General features: G+C 35.1%; 4 protein-coding genes and 1 pseudogene across 4 annotated transcripts; 1 reads left to right on the top strand and 4 right to left on the bottom strand.

Moving 5' to 3' along the window:
• Nucleotides 1–50: 50 nt before the first annotated feature.
• LOC8267839 (phospholipase D delta) lies at nucleotides 51–7,170 on the top strand. The gene is made up of 10 exons (XM_002510556.4): nucleotides 51–1,413; nucleotides 1,574–1,690; nucleotides 2,337–2,531; nucleotides 2,994–3,275; nucleotides 4,106–4,174; nucleotides 4,258–4,405; nucleotides 4,744–4,892; nucleotides 5,196–5,366; nucleotides 6,244–6,444; nucleotides 6,673–7,170. Exons 1-10 carry the CDS (start codon nucleotides 496–498, stop codon nucleotides 6,964–6,966), a joined length of 2,544 nt encoding a protein of 847 aa, XP_002510602.1. The 5' UTR covers nucleotides 51–495; the 3' UTR covers nucleotides 6,967–7,170.
• A 142-nt stretch (nucleotides 7,171–7,312) lies between these two features.
• Nucleotides 7,313–8,113, bottom strand: LOC8267840 (plastocyanin B'/B''). Its single transcript, XM_002510557.4, has one exon. The coding sequence runs from the start codon at nucleotides 8,005–8,007 to the stop codon at nucleotides 7,501–7,503; it is 507 nt and encodes a 168-aa protein (XP_002510603.1). The 5' UTR covers nucleotides 8,008–8,113; the 3' UTR covers nucleotides 7,313–7,500.
• Nucleotides 8,114–10,160: 2,047 nt separating this feature from the next.
• LOC8267841 lies at nucleotides 10,161–11,446 on the bottom strand. The gene is made up of 4 exons (XM_002510558.3): nucleotides 11,268–11,446; nucleotides 11,072–11,154; nucleotides 10,704–10,958; nucleotides 10,161–10,611 (listed from the first exon to the last, which is right to left on the bottom strand). The coding sequence occupies exons 1-4, from the start codon at nucleotides 11,386–11,388 to the stop codon at nucleotides 10,441–10,443; spliced, it is 630 nt and encodes a 209-aa protein (XP_002510604.1). The 5' UTR covers nucleotides 11,389–11,446; the 3' UTR covers nucleotides 10,161–10,440.
• A 624-nt stretch (nucleotides 11,447–12,070) lies between these two features.
• On the bottom strand, nucleotides 12,071–13,145 carry LOC8267842 (annotated as a pseudogene).
• A 2,848-nt stretch (nucleotides 13,146–15,993) lies between these two features.
• LOC112535145 (F-box protein SKIP23) lies at nucleotides 15,994–17,367 on the bottom strand. The gene has a single exon (XM_025157658.2). The coding sequence runs from the start codon at nucleotides 17,262–17,264 to the stop codon at nucleotides 16,023–16,025; it is 1,242 nt and encodes a 413-aa protein (XP_025013426.2). The 5' UTR covers nucleotides 17,265–17,367; the 3' UTR covers nucleotides 15,994–16,022.
• Nucleotides 17,368–19,512: the final 2,145 nt, after the last annotated feature.

Raw genomic sequence — 19,512 nt, 5'->3', positions numbered from 1 at the left:
ACAAACTCACCTAATCATTTAAATGTTGCCTCAGCGCATAACTATCTGTCTTTGTCTTTTAAAGTGTTCGCCTCCAACGCTGGGATCACGTGTTCATGAATTCTGATATGGGCTTCCTGCAACTGATGCGTCCATTCAGTTTTAAGTTTTAACATAAAATTAACTCAATAATCCCTATCCACGTGTCTGATGTTTAGCTGTTAAGCAATACAACCAACTCAACTCTTCGCCCGCACGCAGTCTCTTTCCACCATCCCTCATTCTTCCCTTTTTCCTCTTGCCAGCATCTATCACGGCCTGCACCTTTTCGCAGTTGGCTTCCTCGGAGAAACAGAGAAAACAAAGCTTTTTCAATTTAAAATATTTCTCCGGGTGCTCCCTTGATAGCCAACTCCATTGTCTCTTCTTTATTTCTAATTTCTTTTTACATACATAATCTTTTCTCTTTCTTATTTTTCATGTGTATTTGCGTGATAAATATAATCTCTTTGTTCAATGGCGGAAGATAATCAGAATCCTGATACCGCGATGTATCTCTACGGCGATCTCGATTTGAAAATAATCGAAGCTCGACAGTTACCAAACATGGATATAGTAACCGAGCGTGTTCGCCGTTGTTTACTCGCATTCGACGGTTGCCGAAAACCTTGCATTAAAGAACACAAAAGCGAACGCCAACGCAGAATCATCACAAGTGACCCCTACGTCACCGTTTGCCTGTCAGGTGCTACAGTCGCACGCACGCGCGTGATTTCAAACTCTCAACATCCTTACTGGAACGAACATTTCAAGATTCCCGTCGCTCACCCTGCCACTCACGTGGAGTTTCACGTTAAAGATAATGACGTGTTTGGCGCTGATTTAATCGGAGTAGCAACTGTTCCTGTTAAGAGAATCATCTCGGGCGAAACAGTAAGCGACTGGCTTCCGATAACCGATCCCTACGGAAAACCACCAAAACCAGATTGTGCAATTCGTGTAGAAATGAAATTCATGCAATGCGAGGAAAATCCACTATACCAGTACGGTATTGCCGCGTCTCCAAACGAATTCGGTATTCAGAACTGTTATTTTCCCGTCCGTCACGGGAGTTCCGTCACGCTGTATCAGGATGCGCACGTGCCGGATTCCTTTTTGCCGGAGATAAAGTTAGAGAACGACATCGTATATAGGCATGAAAAATGCTGGGAGGATATTTGTCACGCTATATTAGAAGCGCACCATTTGGTGTATGTAGTTGGTTGGTCGATTTATCATAAGGTTAAATTAGTTAGAGAGCCAACAAAGCCATTACCTAGCGGTGGAAATTTAAATTTGGGGGATTTGCTAAAGTACAAATCACAAGAAGGCGTTCGAGTTTTATTGCTTGTTTGGGATGATAAAACTTCTCATAGCAAGTTCTTCATTAATACGGTACTGCATTTCGTTTTATTTATTTTTTCTCTCTTTCTTTACAGTTATGTTATTGGACAAATACTGTAGATTGTGGTATTGAATTTGGATAGTTGTTGATTAGTTTTGACTGAGGTTAGAGATTCTAAGTTTTGAAGTTTCAATTGGGATTTGGATGCAGACTGGAGTGATGCAAACGCATGATGAAGAAACTCGCAAGTTCTTCAAGCATTCATCTGTGAATTGTGTGTTATCGCCACGTTATGCCAGCAGTAAGCTTAGCATTTTCAAGCAACAGGCATGCTTATACAGTGTTCCATTCTCTGTTGCATAATATGTATATTTGTATTTTTGTCATTTCTAGCTTTATATAATACTTCAATCAATACTGATGCTTGCTTATTATTATTTATAGGAGTTAATTTTCTTGTTTACTAATAAGTTTACTTGAATAGAGAAGGAAACAAATAGCGAATTTACTAAAGACAAAAAAATTTCTTTTCTGTGTTCAGCTGAAGACTATTAGTTTCTTAATCTATTCGGAATCTATTGTGAATGTTTTTTGAAAAATATAAAAGCAACAGCATGCAAAGTTTACTTTCAGGCCTTTTCAATTCTTGGCTGAGTAGAAAGTTCCTCTGGAAGTGAATCATTTCCTTGTCTGTTTGTATCGAGAGGTCTCTTGCTAAATCCTCATTCTGAAGTAGTTCTAGCTAATAAAAGCTAATTAATGGTTTCGCGATTGTCCGAGCATTAATTTGGTCCTTGAGTGTCTTCAGTATCTATAAATTCAATGGAAAAATGGTCTTTAAATAATTATATGAATTGCAAAATACACACTTCTAGTTTTAAAACTTTGTAGAAGTATTAACTGGAAAAAAGTGAGATCTCTTTTCAAATTTGATAGAAAATTTGCTGACAGTTTTGCCTGTGGCATCCTTCAGGTTGTTGGGACCCTCTTTACGCATCATCAGAAATGTGTGATTGTGGATTCGCAAGCATCTGGAAACAATCGGAAGATAACTGCGTTTATAGGAGGGCTAGATCTTTGTGATGGCCGCTATGATACGCCTGAACATCGGTTGTTTCGGGATCTTGACACTGTATTCCAGGATGATTATCATAATCCAACTTTTCCTGTGAGTATACACTTCCTAGAAATCTACCTTCCATCTAGATCCAGTAATTCTTCTGAAGAAGAAAGATTGGCAAAAATATGAATTTAAGTGCTGAGACGGGATAGATGTTCATTGTCTAATTATCATGATGGAAAATTACTACTTGGTTGGATGTTTCACTATAAATATAGAGTTTATTCCAATGTACTCTTGCTATCTTCTTTTTGAAGGTAAATAAACCTTTATATTGTCCTAGCGCCTAGAGGCAAATGTAATGAATAATTTTAGTAGTAGGAAGAATGCTATTGGATCATTGTGATCTAGAGCGTTGAACTATATGATTGACATTGGTTTAAAGAGAATTCTGGTCCTGTGCGTTGATGACTTTTCTTCTACATTTGGAGTGCTGTTCTCAGATTACTGTACTTAGTTCTTACAGAATAAAATAACATTTCTTTCTTCTCATTTCCCCTTAAATGATAGGCAGGAACAAAGGGTCCAAGGCAACCATGGCATGATTGGCATTGCAAAATTGAAGGACCTGCTGCATATGATATTCTTAAAAACTTTGAGCAGCGTTGGAAAAAAGCCTCAAAATGGTCAGAGTTTGGGCGACGTGTTAAAAGGGTAACGCATTGGCATGATGATTCCTTAATAAAGTTAGAACGGATCTCGTGGATACTTAGTCCTGGCCCTTCAGTTCCCAATGATGATCCTAAATTATGGGTGTCCAGCGAAGACAGCCCCGAAAACTGGCATGTTCAGGTTAATTAGTATGCACTTTCCCCAAGTAAACCTTTTTTTTTATTTCTTTTAAGGTGGTATGGCATCTTACCAATTATCTAAAAATTGACAGTAAAACTTCTTTATATATATATATATATATATATTTAAGGTGGCATGGCATGTTACCAGTTATCTAAATTGACAGTAAAACTTCTTTATATATATATTTTTAAGGTGGCATGGTATTTTACCAGTTATCTAAATTGACAACAAAACTTCTTTATATTTATTTTTGGCCTAATTACTAATTAAATCCTAAACTTTACACTTTTTAATAATTTTATCCAATTGTTTTAAAATTTTAAAATAAATACTTATGCTTTCAATTTATTTTCAAAAATACCTTTCGGTAACAATTTTTGAAATATTACAATGAGAAAATGACGTGGTAAGTTAATTCTGTTTATTAACATAAAAATCAGTGAGTTAATAAATTTTTTATTGCATTTAGATGTAAAATATGTGAAAAATATGCATATACATAAAAATTTTAATGGCCATATTATTAAGTCTATGATAAACTATTTTTGCTAGTTTATAATTATTATTCTTTTAATAAGAACCATCAACTTCCTACATCCTTTTCTTCACTATAAAACTTCAAACATTGTCGTTGGAAAGTATTTTTGAAAGTAAATTAAAAAAATGAGTATTTATTTTAAAATTTTGAAACAAAATGAGTATTTATTTTAAAATTTTGAAACAATTTGATAAAATTGTTAAAAAGTGTAGAGTTCAAAATTTAATTTGTAATTAGGCTATATTTTCTTAAGGTGGCATGGCATCTTACCAGTTATTTAAACTGACAGGTTTTCCGGTCTATAGATTCAGGATCTTTGAAGGGGTTCCCTAAATATGTTCATCAGGCCGAGGCTCAGGTAGACTAATATATTATACAGTAAATGATCTTCACCATGCTATTCTTAGTAGATTAACTTCATGAAATTTGCTTTGACTGCAGAACCTAGTTTGTGCAAAAAATCTGGTGATTGACAAGAGCATTCAAACAGCATATATTCAAGCAATCAGATCTGCCCAACACTTTATATATATAGAGAATCAATATTTCATTGGATCATCATATGCTTGGCCATCTTACAAAGAAGCAGGTTTATCATTTTCTGTGTTACCTTTTGCACGATACACATGATCAGTTAAGCTTCTCTGCTCGATAAGTGCGCAGTAATAGAAGCACTTGTAAGCAAGATGGTCTTGGCATCCAAAATATATGCAGTTTTTTTTTATAAGAATGCAGTTTTAACTTAGAGCTAGATCATAAATTATTTTACTTCAGTGTTAACACCCTCATAGCTGTGCTCAACTAAATCGGTTGTATGCTTAATGATCACATTGCCATTAGTAATTATGAATCTTGGCTTTCTTTTTTCTGAACCTTATAGATAAATTCTCTTTTTCTTTCTCAAGTTAGTTTCTTTGGCATGATTAGGGGCTGATAATTTGATTCCTATGGAGTTGGCATTAAAGATCAACAGTAAAATCAGAGCAAAGGAGAGATTTGCGGTTTATGTTGTCATACCAATGTGGCCTGAGGGTGCTCCTTCTTCTGCCTCTGTACAAGAAATTCTCTTTTGGCAGGTATGAAGTCATTGGGGTGACGGGAGGTGAACAGGAAAAAGCCAAATGGATTATCAGCTGCATTTCGTTATGGAAATTATTATTAGTGATGGCACCACTCCCTCTGCACTAATAGAAGCAAAAGCATTTGCCCCCTTTCTTTCTTTCTCTGGTTGAATTTTCGTTAAAACTATGTTCGAGAAGGCAAAACCTTCAGTCATTTGGACTTATGGTTATAGTTTCATTTTGAGGGCAGTACTAGTTTTGTTTGGAATATCCAAATCTGTCATGTTACTGATATTCCTTTTTCTTGCTTTTATATAGGGACAGACAATGCAAATGATGTATGACGTTATAGCAAAAGAATTGGAATCCATGAACCTTGAGCATTCACACCCTCAGGACTACCTAAATTTCTATTGTCTTGGAAATAGGGAAGAACTTCCTAAAGAAATGTCTGCTTCAAGTGATAAACTTTCCCAGCCTGGAGATGTGGTAATCATTCTATATGAAACTTATTTTCCACACCATAGATTAAGCCTATACATTTGCTAGTTAATGATACTAGGTCCACGGAATATCTTTTCAGTTCGTTCAGTTTGGTCTCACTAGTTAGACTGTGGTTATTACTTCCATTCTGTCCAGGCTAGTAGCGAAATTATTCTACCCTCTTCTACACCCTACTTAACTTCCTAAAAAAATGTTGGCTTCAAGTGATAAACTTTCCCAACCTGGAGACATGGTAATCATTTGATGTGAAACTTATTTTCCACACCATAGATTAAACCTGTACATTTGTTAGTTAACGATACTAGGTCCACAGGATTTCTTTTCAGTTCGTTCAGTTTGGTCTCACTAGTTAGACTATGGTTATTAGTTTAAGGACTGTAACTCATTCAAGTAGGATGTGAAAGAGGGTAGAATAGTTTTGGTAATAGCCTGGACAGAATGGAGTTTATGTTATTGAATCCTGCTGATTGGACCATGAAAGAATACACCAGGAGTTTTTTGGGCACTAACTTCCAGTAACTTCTCTTCTATGAATATAATGTGGTCTAATAGTTCATTTGATGTTTATTTCTAGCAAAGGAATACAGATTGATTTATTATCACCATAGATCTGTAAGCTGTACGGAGTCGGCACTTCCATCTATTTTCCTCTTTTCTCGATTAGGTTTTTAGCTGGATAGTTGGAACTATTTTGGAAGGGATAATTCTTTCAGCAAGATCTGCTTGATGGATGTTTTCTCATCTTTTCCTTCAATTGCAATATTTCTGACACGCTTGTGGACTAACAATTGATTATATGCATAGATGTAAAACATCATTTTCCATAAAGTTTTTTGATAATTTTTCTGCATCTGATTTTTAGGTTTCAACTTCTCAAAAGCACCAACGATTTATGATTTATGTACATGCCAAGGGAATGATCGTAGATGATGAATATGTAATAATGGGGTCTGCTAACATTAATCAACGGTCTATGGCTGGTTCCAGAGATACTGAGATAGCAATGGGTGCATATCAGCCCAATCACACTTGGGGCAATAAGAAGAGACATCCACGAGGCCAGGTATTTTCCCTATAATTACATACGTTGCTTGCTTTAGCTTTGGCACCTCCAGAACCAATTAAACGCCCCACTGATCATTAGAATTCTGATATGAATGTTATGGTCCATACACTTTTCATTGGCAAATAGGGTAATCTCTGTTGCCGGTTTATGTAAGCTGTCTTTTTAGATATGCCTTCTAACAATTTAACTGGAGTAATCTGATTAAACTATTTCACACACTGTCAGGTATATGGGTACAGAATGTCACTCTGGGCAGAACACTTGGGATTGGTGGATAGCTTGTTTGATGAGCCTGAAACCTTGGATTGTGTGAAGACTGTGAACAAGATCGCCGAAGATAACTGGAGAAGGTTCACAGAGGAGGATTTCACGCCATTGCAGGGGTTCCTCCTGAAGTATCCTTTGGAGGTGGATAGAAATGGCAAAGTAAGCCCCTTGACTGGACAAGAGAATTTTCCAGATGTTGGTGGAAAGGTGCTTGGAGCACGCTCAACCTTTCCTGATTCATTAACTACATAGCAAGTCAGGTTTCGGCTATTAATTTAACTTGGTATCAGTATAATTGTCAAGCGGTAGATGTCGTTATGATTCCTGACGAGTCTTTAGTAGACTTTCTTTGAGAAGATTTAGATTTATTAGGAGCTGCTTCCAATTTACGGCCAATCTGATGTAAAAAATACGATGCCGATTGATACATTTTCTTAAATTAAACTTTTAGAATGATGATGGGATGTTCAAAACTCCTAATTGACGATGAATTCTGCATCCACATTTGGTCCTAAGTATGAGCTTCAAAATTAAGATTTAGTCTTCCCCAAATCCCAGTTTTGAGAAATCAACTAAACAAAAGGCATGCAAATAATGCTTCCAGCAAAAAAATACAATGTCAATTATAAAACACAAAAGGCATTATACAGACTTGGTTCACTTCATACATGCAATTCTCTAATCATTCCCACGATTAGAGATTTATGAACTCTTCTATCTCGCTAAAAGAGGAAAAAAAAAAAAAACAAGAAGAGGAATATGAGATGACTGATGCTTATGTAGAATTTAGTTAACGGTCACTTTTCCCACCATGCCAGCTCCCTGGTGAGGGGCACAGTAGAAACTGTAAGTCCCTTTCTCAGTCAAGGTAACAGCATATGTCTCTCCAGGGCCATTGAGAAGATCCTCTTCGCTCATAGAGATTTTGCCTGCATCAACTCCACTTGGAACTTCGTCCTCGTCGAAGACAATGTTGTGCGGGAAACCAGCATTGTTCTTGAACACAATCTTTTCTCCAGGGGCCACAGAGAAGCTGTTTGGAACGAAAGCCAATCCCCCATCATCACTTCCGAGCAAGATCTCAATAGCCATGGCATTGCTAGCAAGCATTGCACTTGCAGCAGTGGCCATAACAGCAACACCAACCTCTTTCATTGAAGCCTTGATGCTCATTCTTGGGAGTGAAGGGGCTGCAACCTTGGCACTGGCGTTTACTTTGGTTGAAGCAGCACTGGCTGCTTTAAGACCAGTGAAAGATGGGATGGCAACAGCTGCGGAGGTGACAGTAGCCATTCTTGAATTGTTTTTCTTTGTGTTCTCTCACTGGTCGCGCTTAGTCTTTTAAGTGTTGAAAGCAATCAAATGAGGAAGGCAACGGAGGTTGGATTTTAACTAGTGATGGAGAGAGAGTAAGGCTAAGATGTTCGTTTTTGTGTGGCTTAAATTTTGACATGGAATAGGGATTAGATAACGGATGGCTATGTGAATGGGTTATCTGCTGAGGATTCCTCTGATTGGCTGGCTTGGATGATGTCTCATGACGTGGCCTCGATTTACTTGAATTTCTGAGGTGGAGAATGCGAGTGAAAAGCATATGACGCACTAGTGGAAACAGGAGAGAGATGGTTTTACGAGGAAAATGGTTTTGTTTAGCCTGGTTTTGATTCCAATTGTGAGTTTGTGACCTGGCAGGGTCCAGGAACATCTGGCAGAGATGAGATTACTGTCCGTGGGATGTTATAGAAAATTCTTGATTTCATATTGTTTGTGGACAACACGATCACAATTTATAATAGAACTAACGTAGTTCGTTGAAATACCATATTTACCCAACAAGGAAAAAACAAATCTACTCATTATGTACTCCTGTTTCTTGGATCGTGAAGTAAAATTAGAATTCACTCTTGGGAAAAATACAAACCGTTCCCGCATAAGCAAACTCTAGATTACTGACTTAGATCGCCCACGAAAATAGAAAAAATCACCCTCTTTTCTTTGACATCCCCTTTTATTAGTTGGGGGCTATGATAAGAGTCAAGTTACCATATCTTGAGAGCATTCATAAACCTTCTACCTCCACAAATGCACTCATTTATGTCCCTATTATCTCATTTTAACAAACGCTCTTAAACCTGCAAATATGTGAACAGCTTGGCTTATATTTCTCTACCAGATATTTTGGCCATAGCAACTACAGATGTGGCTCTGGTGGCATTCGCACTTAGGCAGTCAAAACAGACAGCTCATACATACGGATCCCAAGCAGAGGAATATCTACCCAACGTCATTACCATATGGAAGCAAATAGCTTGTCTAACTCGCTTGATACAAAATATCATATCCTAAACTGGAAACTATTGGATATAACAACTCCAGAATTCAAATCTCCACATAATTTTATTATGACACTAGCATAAAGAAAGTTAAATAATTCTAAAGAAATGTCGGAACGCAATGTACACATATGCATTGCATCCTTACAAGCCGTGCTGCATCGGATACTATTGGGGGTGCCAATTCCTCTTGAAAACATTCCTTACTGTTCAGAATATAACTTTTGTTCTAGAGGAGATTGTGAAGTGAAAGTGAGAGGTAATTATCAAGGGCTCCATACAGAGAGAACCAAGATATCATCATCATCATCATCATCATCATCATTCAAGATTTTGCATTCACCGGCTATCCAAAACCGATAATTCATGAGAGTTTAAAAGCCGAATAATATTTTGACACCTCTGGGCCTGCGTCTAGTTCCAAAACCACTATCCTGAGGAATGGTTAAACTGAACATGTAAAGATACCCAAACAAACTGTTGTATGAAAAGGCCCTCGTGAAAATATTAGAATGATCTAAGCTCTACCGAGGCTTTTCCGATTGGAATAGCACCCGTAATATCTGTTGCTCTTCCATTCACCAAACCAACTGTGACAAAACAAATTCCTTTGCACCTACAAATCAGCTATAATATCACCAGAGCACTCTGTTTGGCGTCGTCATTGCAGAACATTGCCAGTAGCTTTCTAATAGCATCCTATCAACATTGTTCGAGTATCATCACATTTCTTTGACCAAACTTAACGGCTTAATTATCATTAATCCAAAATTATCAGCTAACGGCAAGTATCACAATCACCATGCAACCTATATCTGACTTTCACTCACTTCTCTTAAACATAGCTGCAAAATATCATATCTACACAATACCAAATAGAACAGGGTTCAAAATAAAGGAGGTACTAGTAAATAATAAGATGGCAAAAGAAGCTACAGTCTCAAAGTAAGCATATTTTGATCTCACATTTCTTATGATCCAATACCATTTTATCAGCTAAAAGATAAACTCTCCACCTCTTAAAGCACATCCTGGAAAGGCATAAGCTTCATAAAGCTATAATTTTCCAGAGCACAAGAATAAGAATGGTGCAACTACAAGATAATACAAATATTAAGATCCGAACACACACAATTTTCTTAGAAAATAAAAGAAAATTCATAACAGGTGCATATGCTTTGTAGCTTCGATTAACGGTCAACATCATTCTAGCCGAATTTCTAAAATCAAGCAAGCATTATTCAATGTTGACCAAAATATGAAACATTCTTCAGCTTGAAATCAATTCAGACTTATAAATTACACTAAGAGAAAGACCCTATATACAATCAGAGATACAAATAAGTTGCTGTATAAGAATCGAATTTACATTATAAATTCAAATTATCATCACCTATATTGGAAATGCATCATTTCCATCATCATCCTCATCCATATCAAACAACTTGAACCCAACATCCCATTTTGCATCTCTGTAATTGAAGCTAGGGTTCACATAGCACTTCATTTCATGAAACAGGTTTAAATTATCCACTAGCTTATGAAACACATTGCATCCACAGCACTGCCAAACGAAGAAAAAAAAAAACAGATTAAAAAAAAAAAAGTAAACAGAAAGATAAAAACAGTTCACAAATAAAATTAAGGGAAAAAAACCTGAACAAAAACAGTGCCGTCAGTATAGGCATGGGGATTGATAGCGCGAGTCGTCCTTTGACCGCAAATGTTACAGGTAAAAGCCACGCGCATTCGCCTACGTGGCGATTTAGTAAAGAGAGACCACGGTAACGTCGATACGTTCTCCGTATTGGAACCGTCGGTCCCGGCGGGAACAGAAGGGCCTTCCATGCCGGAACCTGTTGTCCAGCCTCTAACAGAAGCGGCGCTTAAAACCAAGCCCATCGCTGCATCCTAAAAGCCAATAATATCCAAAACAGAACAGAATATGATTAATTTGACATTGAGGATAAATTACACGGAAATTTGAATTATTATTATTATTAATTTTTTTTTGGAGAAATAACCTTGGAGAGGGTGGAGTTGTTGAAGAAAGGGACGATGCTTGAATCATTCGAGTCAGATCGGAGATCAGAATCATTTTCATCCTCTGGAATAATTATAAGTAGTCAAGTCAAAACAAAATTAATTAAAAACAAAAAAATAAAAATAAAAAGCTAAGACAGAGGAAAGTAAGGGAAATAATAAAAGAAAAAAAGTTACTTTTGGAAGAAGTGTGGATACGGAGAAGTCTTATGGGAGAATCTTTTCTCTTTGGAGAGAAGAATGAAAGAGAAGAAGATGAAGAAGATACGATCGAAGCAGATGAGCTGAGAGTTTCCATGGCTATTTTCAGATACCCAAAAGGGATAGACGTGACTATCTTTTACATGAATTATCTCTCTTAACATTACTTATTATTTGTCTAATCATTCGACTTTGGGTATTGGCCCCATAATCTATGGGCCTTTCTGTTCCAATTATTTGTATTGGATCATCTAATTTGAGTCCAGAAAAGAAAAGAAAGAAATTGTTAGATCTGGGCCCAAAAGAAAGGATATGGCCGTGAAAACACAAATTGCAGCTTAATTCAAAACATTAGGGCATTGTTTGACCAAGTCTATATGATATGTTTGGGAGGTAAGACCTATACGCTACTTCGATGGATTAATAACTTACATTTGAGCGTATGATAATTATTAAATATCTATTCATCTTATTTATGTATTCTTGAATACACTATTTTTATATAGAAGAGAACAAACAAGTATTCTCATTTTAAAAGTAAAATTAGAGTGCACATAAACATTTTAAGTGCCAAACCACATCTTTTTCATGCTTGGTGCACTAAATAATATTCTCAGAATTCATCAACTATCAAATATATCGGATAATGGGACCGTAAAACAAGAACATTAATAAGCGCCAAATTCGATTCTCTAACATAAATAGCACTATCCAAGTGTGCATATTAATGGGTTAGGTTCGATTTCACACTAGGTATGCATGTAAGTTGGGACTTAGGCAACATCTCTTGCATTGAATAACAGAAGAATTAATGCATATTCCACAAACGAATGCATATTCAGAGCTAGGATATTGCATCCTTTAGTTTTTTTAAAGTACGCTTATCTCGCCTGAATGCTAAGCAAGCTTTGCAAAGACATAGAGGGCAAGGAAAGAGACATCAATAAGCACTATCACAGTAATACTAGAAGAAGATTTAATTCCAAGGATGTGAATCCAGTATTAAGATTCTCCTGACCTCAAAGGCACCAGAAAAGAAAAGAGAAACAGGAGACTAGCTTGGATTGGAGTAAACAAGATATGTTAAAATAGCTTTCGTGTCAAAACCATTAAAGTTTGACCCAGCAGCTGCAGTATAAGCCCCCATGTTAGGAAATACAAGCCAGTCATTGATGTGAAGTTCCGGTAAAGGGTGACCCTTCAAAACTGTGTCTAGCGCATCACAAGTCGGACCAAAAACGGTGGAGCTATGTGTCCTCAAACCTTTGCACGTAGGGTTTGCACGGTTGGAACTGCAAGCGAGAGGCGTGCAAGTAATAGTTGCATGATCGTACAAGATACAGTTCATGGACCCATAAATACCGTCATTAATTCAATACTCTCTTGATTCCCCTCTAACACGCTTCCCAATAACATTAGTAGCTAACTTTAAAGCAGACTCTGCAAAGAACCGGCCTGGCTCCGAAATGATTTTCAAACCCGTTTCACTTGGGAAATAAGATTAGATAGCGGCTTTAATAGCTGCAAGCGCTTCATCGAATGGTGAGCCAGCGGTGAATCCACCACGTTGAGCACATTCATTTTAGGCATGCCCAGACGAGCTGCTGTTTCAAATACATTTTTAGCAAAAGAAACAAAAGAAACAAAAGAAAGAAGATAACGAAATTTGAAGAAACAAAAGAAAGAAGATAACGAGCTCCAATCAATGCAGTAGACTAAAGATTTGAAGAAACAAAAGAAAGAAGATAACGAAATTTGGAGGATTTGAGAATAGGGATATTGTATCGTTTGAAGGGTATATATGGAGATATAAGAAGGCACCACAGCAGCACAATTTGATGAATGCAAAGTGAAATTAGGTGAATTATGGAGTTACCTTTTGAAGTCCGACAGAATCAGCACAAATTTTGATGAAAAATCAAAGTTTTGAGTTAGGGTTGGATTGGTGAGTTAAAATGGTTTGATTAGTAGAGTTCTAAGTTGAATCCAACTCCAGCAGTGGGCCATCTTTAGTTAGATTATTCGTATGATGCTATGCGCGGGACTTACGCGCAAGGGGCGAATGGCTTAAGTGCTAAAATGTAAAAAGCTGGTGATTTCCTCTATCGCATCTTCCATTTCTGTGCATAATTTGATCATGGTTTCGATCACACGGCTAGAACCACAGGACCAGAGAAAGAGCTTGTTTAAGATTCGTTGAGTCTTAAAATTATAATTTAAATTAAAAAATTACTTACAAAATAAACTTGTCTTTCTTTCAGAAAAAAATAACTCTGATAATTTAAAATAAAAATTTAAAAAGTAAGTTTGGCAAAAACAATCCTAAAAAGGCTCTAAAAGTGGTGGTGGACAGATAGATCCATGGTAATAAATAATTAAAAATGATATAAGTGAATTTGAAATAGATATCTAAAAATATATATCTTAAAATACGAAATAATTATTTTTTAATACATTATGAAATAAATATTTTATAAATTAAAGAGTAATTATTTAATGGAATAACTATTTCCTGCTCAAGTTTGGAACAAATCTTGAAAAAATTATTTCATATAGAATAATTATTACATTTTTTTTTACTATTTCATAAACTAAGTATAGTATTAACAATTGTTTCTTCTATTTTTTTCTTATTTCTTATTATTTATTAAATTTTACTTTTTGATTTACCATCTATTATCTTAAGATAGATAGTGATTATTTTATTTTTTATTAATTAATTTTAATAAAAATATTATTTTTGATATTTAATATTTATTTCAAAATATATTTTTATTAGTAAAATATTTATATTTTTTCTGAGAAACATATTTCTTTAAAAGAAAGTGTGGAGGATTGTATTCTTTACTTAAAGTGTCCGTTATAGAAACCAGACCAAGTATTTCCTATTTACTCTTCTACTTCGGAGGTCTGATCATTAGTCATTACCTATACAATTCTTACGTGGGAAGTTATGTAATAAACAGCAAAAACAACGCAGGACTTCTCGATGTCTGTCAAAAATGGGGTCCTTTATGGTAGGTAATGGAATTTACATGGTTTAGTTGGCGACCGTTTGACAGGTTTTAATACAACAAAGACTTGTTAATATTTTGAATTTGTAATGAATCGGACTCTAAATTGGTTTAATTGGAAGCTGGTCGAACAGGACGCAACTACACTTGGATTTTTAACTAGTTTAATGATCCATTAATATTATTTAAATTTAACAGTTAAACTAATGGATTAACCTGGTGACTAAATTCTTAAGCAGTATGATTATTTTTTATAGTACTCAGAATTTTAGAAAGCAAATAACAAATTCATGAGAATACACACTCAACTTCCATATGACACAAGAAGTAAAATAAAATTACAAAATAAAGAACCAAATCTAAAACAACCAAGCAGCACAACTAAGAGGAGAACAAAGTATGAACAATTGACTGATTTGATTTCCAATGTACAAAATTAATTACTACCTATTGAACATCTATTTTAGAAAAAGAAAAGAAAAAAAGGAAGAACCAAATATGTACTCCATTTCCTCATTGTTCTTGGTAGTTAACTCATCCATTTCTTTTAATCTTTTTTTATAGTTTCAATCCAAATTCTTTTCCAGATATCGTATAGATTAAAAAATTCCAAAATTTACAAATTTAGTCAAAATTTATGAATTTTAAATTTTCTATTGTTGAATTAAACATTAAAGCAATTGATTTTTACTTAAAGTTTTAGGATAGTTTTTGAGAAAATATAAATCTATTAGGGATGATATTGTAAATAAAAAAAGTATATCACAATCATTATTCTTTTGAAATAGAATTTTCCACCTCTAAATGGGAAATTAAAATTTTAAAAAATAAAAAATTTTAGAAGATACTTTTTTACTTTCTAAACAATAAATTTAAGCTAAATTTATTTATATAAAATTATTGATCTAAAACTTTCAGATCCAGATGATCTTTAATAGAAAAATAGAGACAAAAAATCTCATTTAAAGAAATAAAATGTATGTCACGTAAGTGCAATTCAAACTTTAAGTATGCACTTCCATTAAAATTTGTTGAGAAAGTGATTTATCATCCATAAAAATGATGCCAAATGTGCTTTAGATTAAATATAGATATATTTAAAAAAAATATTGATCTTATAACAAAAAAATCATCAAGATAAAAGACTAATTGGACTTATAGCTGATAAGGTTAAGGCTAGAAATATTAATTTGAAAATCCAAATTTAAACTATATTGCCATTGATTGGATTCATGACTGATAGCTTTCAGTGCAAGTTCCCATCCTAAAATATCCCCAACTCTTCCGAGTTATCCCACCATTTCTTGCCTGACTCATGTTTTAGAAAATGAATGAATAAATAAAAATTAACTTTGTTCATATTGGATACTATCACACTGTAGCCATAGTTACATAATCTCTTCAGAATTGCTTTCTCATTGATTGATTTGAAACGTTACGCCTTCAACTTTCCATGGACATTAATCTTTCTCTCTTGGGGAGTTTACATTTGAAAGTTTCCACCAACAAAAGAAGTAGTGCTAATTCCATTTACTTGACGTACGCAATAATTTTATTTATTAATTTATTTTTTGAAATTTGTATGACACAAGTTATTTGCATGAACGATAGATACAATCATACAAAATCAAATCAATATATGATGAATTTATTCTAAAGACTATAGCAATATATAAAATGGTTGGTACATTCAGTTCTAAAATCATAAATGAATAATTTATGGATTAATTGTAACCCAAATAGGTGGAGGCAAGATGAAGGAGGATCGGTCACGCTTTAAGCTTCTTTCGTAACCATAAATGAAAGGCAAAATGGGTAACTTTATAGGATACGAAGGCAGACCTAATCGCTGGACGCTTTTGTCATCCAAGTTGAAAATACCATAGTCATGACCCTCCCATGGAAAATCACTGCCTACAATAAACTTGTCATCAGTAAAATAGATGCAATTTCCGCTGTAATTCCTATAATTCTGAGTCGAAATGGAGTGAAAGCAATTCCAGCCCAAAAACGATAGCATATCACCCAATCCATCTAACTCTAGCCAGTTTGAACTGCTTGCATCTAGCTTGTAAACCATGAATTTATGAGTCTGGTACTCATAACCAGAACCTCTATATTTCCTAAACCGACCGGCAAGTATTAGATCTTCATCTAAGGAAGCCAAGTACCATTGCTTATATCCCATTAATGGTGGGACAGGTGGAGGATCAGCAACTTGGATCACCGATGGAGGATTAATATCTGTAATGCAGATTGAAACCCTGCCCTTATCATCCACCGCATAGAATTTTCCTCGATGAAACATTACATCTTGATAATGGATCTTTTGCGATGTTTCTTGGATAGTGAACCAAGTTGCATCCCCTGATTTACAGAAGGCTATATTCTCAGTACTGTTTATAGTTTTATATATTGCCATGACCGCGAAATTACCTGTTGAAGGATCCTCGGATACTATAGCTTTTCTGATATATGTTTCTCTAATACGAAGTTTGGCTTTCGTATTAAAATACTCATTTATGTTCCTGGAATTTTCGTAGACTACTTCAGTGGGGAAATTAGGAAAAGTTGATAAGGATGGAAGCTCAATTCTAGCTTTAGTTAACGGATTTAATAGAAAAATTGACGGAGTATCTTCGACCATAACTAACCAACCATGAGAAGAACCACAACAACGTTTTTCAATGGTCTCAGGCAATTCGAGGTGGTAGGTCTTTCCGTCTGCAAGGTTATAGAAGCCGCGATGATTTGGATTGTTTTTGTGGTAAGGAAGCAATAGCCATGGAAGTTGACAAAGAAGATCATGAGGTTTCTTAGGTATTGCAGACCACCATGATTTGCAAACAGCTCTTGTGGAAATATAATCGACATAGTTGGATTGCTTTTGGGTTATGGTTTGTAGCAATTCTTGTGGAAGTTCTGACCAGTTAGACATGATTATTGCATTACAAATCATCAGGATTGCTGATTAAATAGAGGTTTGATTAGTGCCATCATGCTTCTGTCCTGTAGTAGTTGGAGTTAAGCATGGTCATTAATTTGGCTTCTTTTGTTGGTCTTTTTCGGTTGCCATGTTGCATTGACTATAACGTCAAGTTCTTATGATATGATCATATTTCTTTAACGATATTTATAGAGACAAAAGGGTATGATATGACCACAACCGATCTCAATGGTCCATTTGTTATTCTTGTTACGACTGCCGGGAATAAACATTTGTTTCATACTTCGTTTTAATTATCTTGCGTCAGACAAACTAATTTCCTTTAATTTTCTCTTTCATTTTTATTTCATATCTATCCTCCAAATAACCCATTGCAATCTATCTCGTGTTACCTTTTAACATACATTAACTATTCACAATGGTCCAAAAATCACTTTCTAATTCTGCGAAGTAATTGTTTCGTTTGAAGATTGAAACCAGATTAAAATATTGCTTAATTGATCAATTTAATTAGTTACATCTAGTTTGGTTTTTGTTTTTTCTTAATAATTGACTATTCCTAATACTAATAAGCTGAGAGTAGAAGTTAATTCTACCAAGTTTTTCACTGGAATTATGATTTCTTAACCTGAGATACATGTCTAAGTAAGTTTTCCAAAAACATGCTATCATAATATCGAAATAGAAATTATCGAAATATACTATTTCAATAAGAAACACCCACCGAAAAAGAAGTATTGATAACTTTGATATGTTTGGCAGGCGTAATTGCTGGACACTTCCATTATCCAAGTCAAGAACTCCTAAAGTCATTACCCTCCCATGGGAAACCACTACCAGGACTGAAATTATAATACGCGAATAGATGAAATTTTCCTTCCCAGTTGCTAGATGTTGCGCCAAAATAGAATGAGCGTAATTCCATCTGAAAGAGGGTCGTGTCACCAAAATTATCCAACTCTAACCAGCTGGTTGATTTGCTTGTGTCTAGTTCGTAAACCATGAATTTACGAGTTTAGTACTCATAACCTGGAACTCTATATTTCCTAACTCGGCCAATAAGTAATGCATTTTCTTTTAAGCTAGCCAATTACCATTGCTTGTGTTGTGTCCCATTAATGGCGGATCATTCATGGAGGATATTAATATCTCTATTGCCAATCAGAAATTGATACCCTAACTTGTCATCAACTGCATCATTATATATTCCTACATGAAACGTTACGTCTTTATAATGTGGTCCGGCCTGTGTTTTTTAAACAATAAACCAAGTTGCATCTCTTGATTTTGAAAAGGCTATGAGTACAAAATTACCCGCTGAAGAATCCTTAAATACTGTGGCTTTTCTGATGTACGTTTCTCTAATATGAAGTTTGTATTTCTTGATATCATACTCATTCAAGTTCCAATATTCTCATAGCCTATGTAGGTTGGGACTTTAAGATAGATTGATGATGATGGAAGCTCAGTTATATTTTAACTTGGATTTAAGAGAAAAATAGATAGGGTATCATGGGAATAACCAGAATATCTTTTTCGATGGTCTCAGACAATTCAGTGCAATAAGTTTTTGCCCTCTAAAAGATTGAAGAAGCCGCGATGTTTTGGGTTGTTTTTATCGTAAGGAAGCAATAGCCATAGAAGCTGAGAAAGAAGATAATGAGGCTTCTTAGGTATAGCAAAACCTCCATAACTTGCAAATAGTTCCAATAAAGATAATCAACGTAATTGTTTTCTTTCTGAGTTTTTGTTTCTAGCAATTCCTGTGAAAGTGCTGAGCAGTTACACATGATTGTTGCATTTCTCAAGTGATCTGCCAATTGCCTGATTAAATAGAGTCCAATATTCAGGTTTCTCTTTTTCAACCTATGCTTCTCCTTCTTGGCTTCTCTTCTCAGCCTTCTCAGTTGCCAAGTCCATTATCTCCTTGTTCTTTTTAATCAATACATTGCATTAAAGGAGGCGTTACTATCTCTGTCGCTCTATAAATCTTGATTTCATTATAGTTACTGGCTCGTTTTCTTTCTTTCTTAGACTTTTTGGATTATGAAACGGCCGGCAAAGGCCCTAACCTATTTTCACCTTGCTTTTATAGACAACTACGACAAAGCAGCCATAGTTACAATCACTTCAGAAATTTCCTTTTTCATCGAGGTATCACTTAACATAACCCCTTATAACCTTCCCATGGACAATTGTAATTTGTGCTTTTTGAAAGTTTAAATTTGAATATATTTTACAAAAGTACGCTAATTTCATT

The sequence above is a fragment of the Ricinus communis genome, chromosome 2 (genome assembly GCF_019578655.1).
Source record: "Ricinus communis isolate WT05 ecotype wild-type chromosome 2, ASM1957865v1, whole genome shotgun sequence".
NCBI lineage: Eukaryota > Viridiplantae > Streptophyta > Magnoliopsida > Malpighiales > Euphorbiaceae > Ricinus > Ricinus communis.
This window is presented reverse-complemented; position numbering and strand designations above follow the sequence as displayed.

Bases quoted from the DNA above. Each gene is read 5' to 3' on its own strand.
- LOC8267839 (XM_002510556.4), top strand. From the start codon at position 496: ATGGCGGAAGATAATCAGAATCCTGATACCGCGATGTATCTCTACGGC. The intron at 3,276-4,105 runs GTTAATTAGTAT...TTAAACTGACAG, and splicing joins CCGAAAACTGGCATGTTCAG to GTTTTCCGGTCTATAGATTC. The intron at 6,445-6,672 runs GTATTTTCCCTA...ACACACTGTCAG, and splicing joins AGAGACATCCACGAGGCCAG to GTATATGGGTACAGAATGTC.
- LOC8267841 (XM_002510558.3), bottom strand. From the start codon at position 11,388: ATGGAAACTCTCAGCTCATCTGCTTCGATCGTATCTTCTTCATCTTCT. The intron at 11,155-11,267 runs GTAACTTTTTTT...TAATTATTCCAG, and splicing joins TATCCACACTTCTTCCAAAA to AGGATGAAAATGATTCTGAT. The intron at 10,612-10,703 runs GTTTTTTTCCCT...TTCGTTTGGCAG, and splicing joins ACGGCACTGTTTTTGTTCAG to TGCTGTGGATGCAATGTGTT.
- LOC8267840 (XM_002510557.4), bottom strand. From the start codon at position 8,007: ATGGCTACTGTCACCTCCGCAGCTGTTGCCATCCCATCTTTCACTGGT.
- LOC112535145 (XM_025157658.2), bottom strand. From the start codon at position 17,264: ATGATTTGTAATGCAATAATCATGTCTAACTGGTCAGAACTTCCACAA.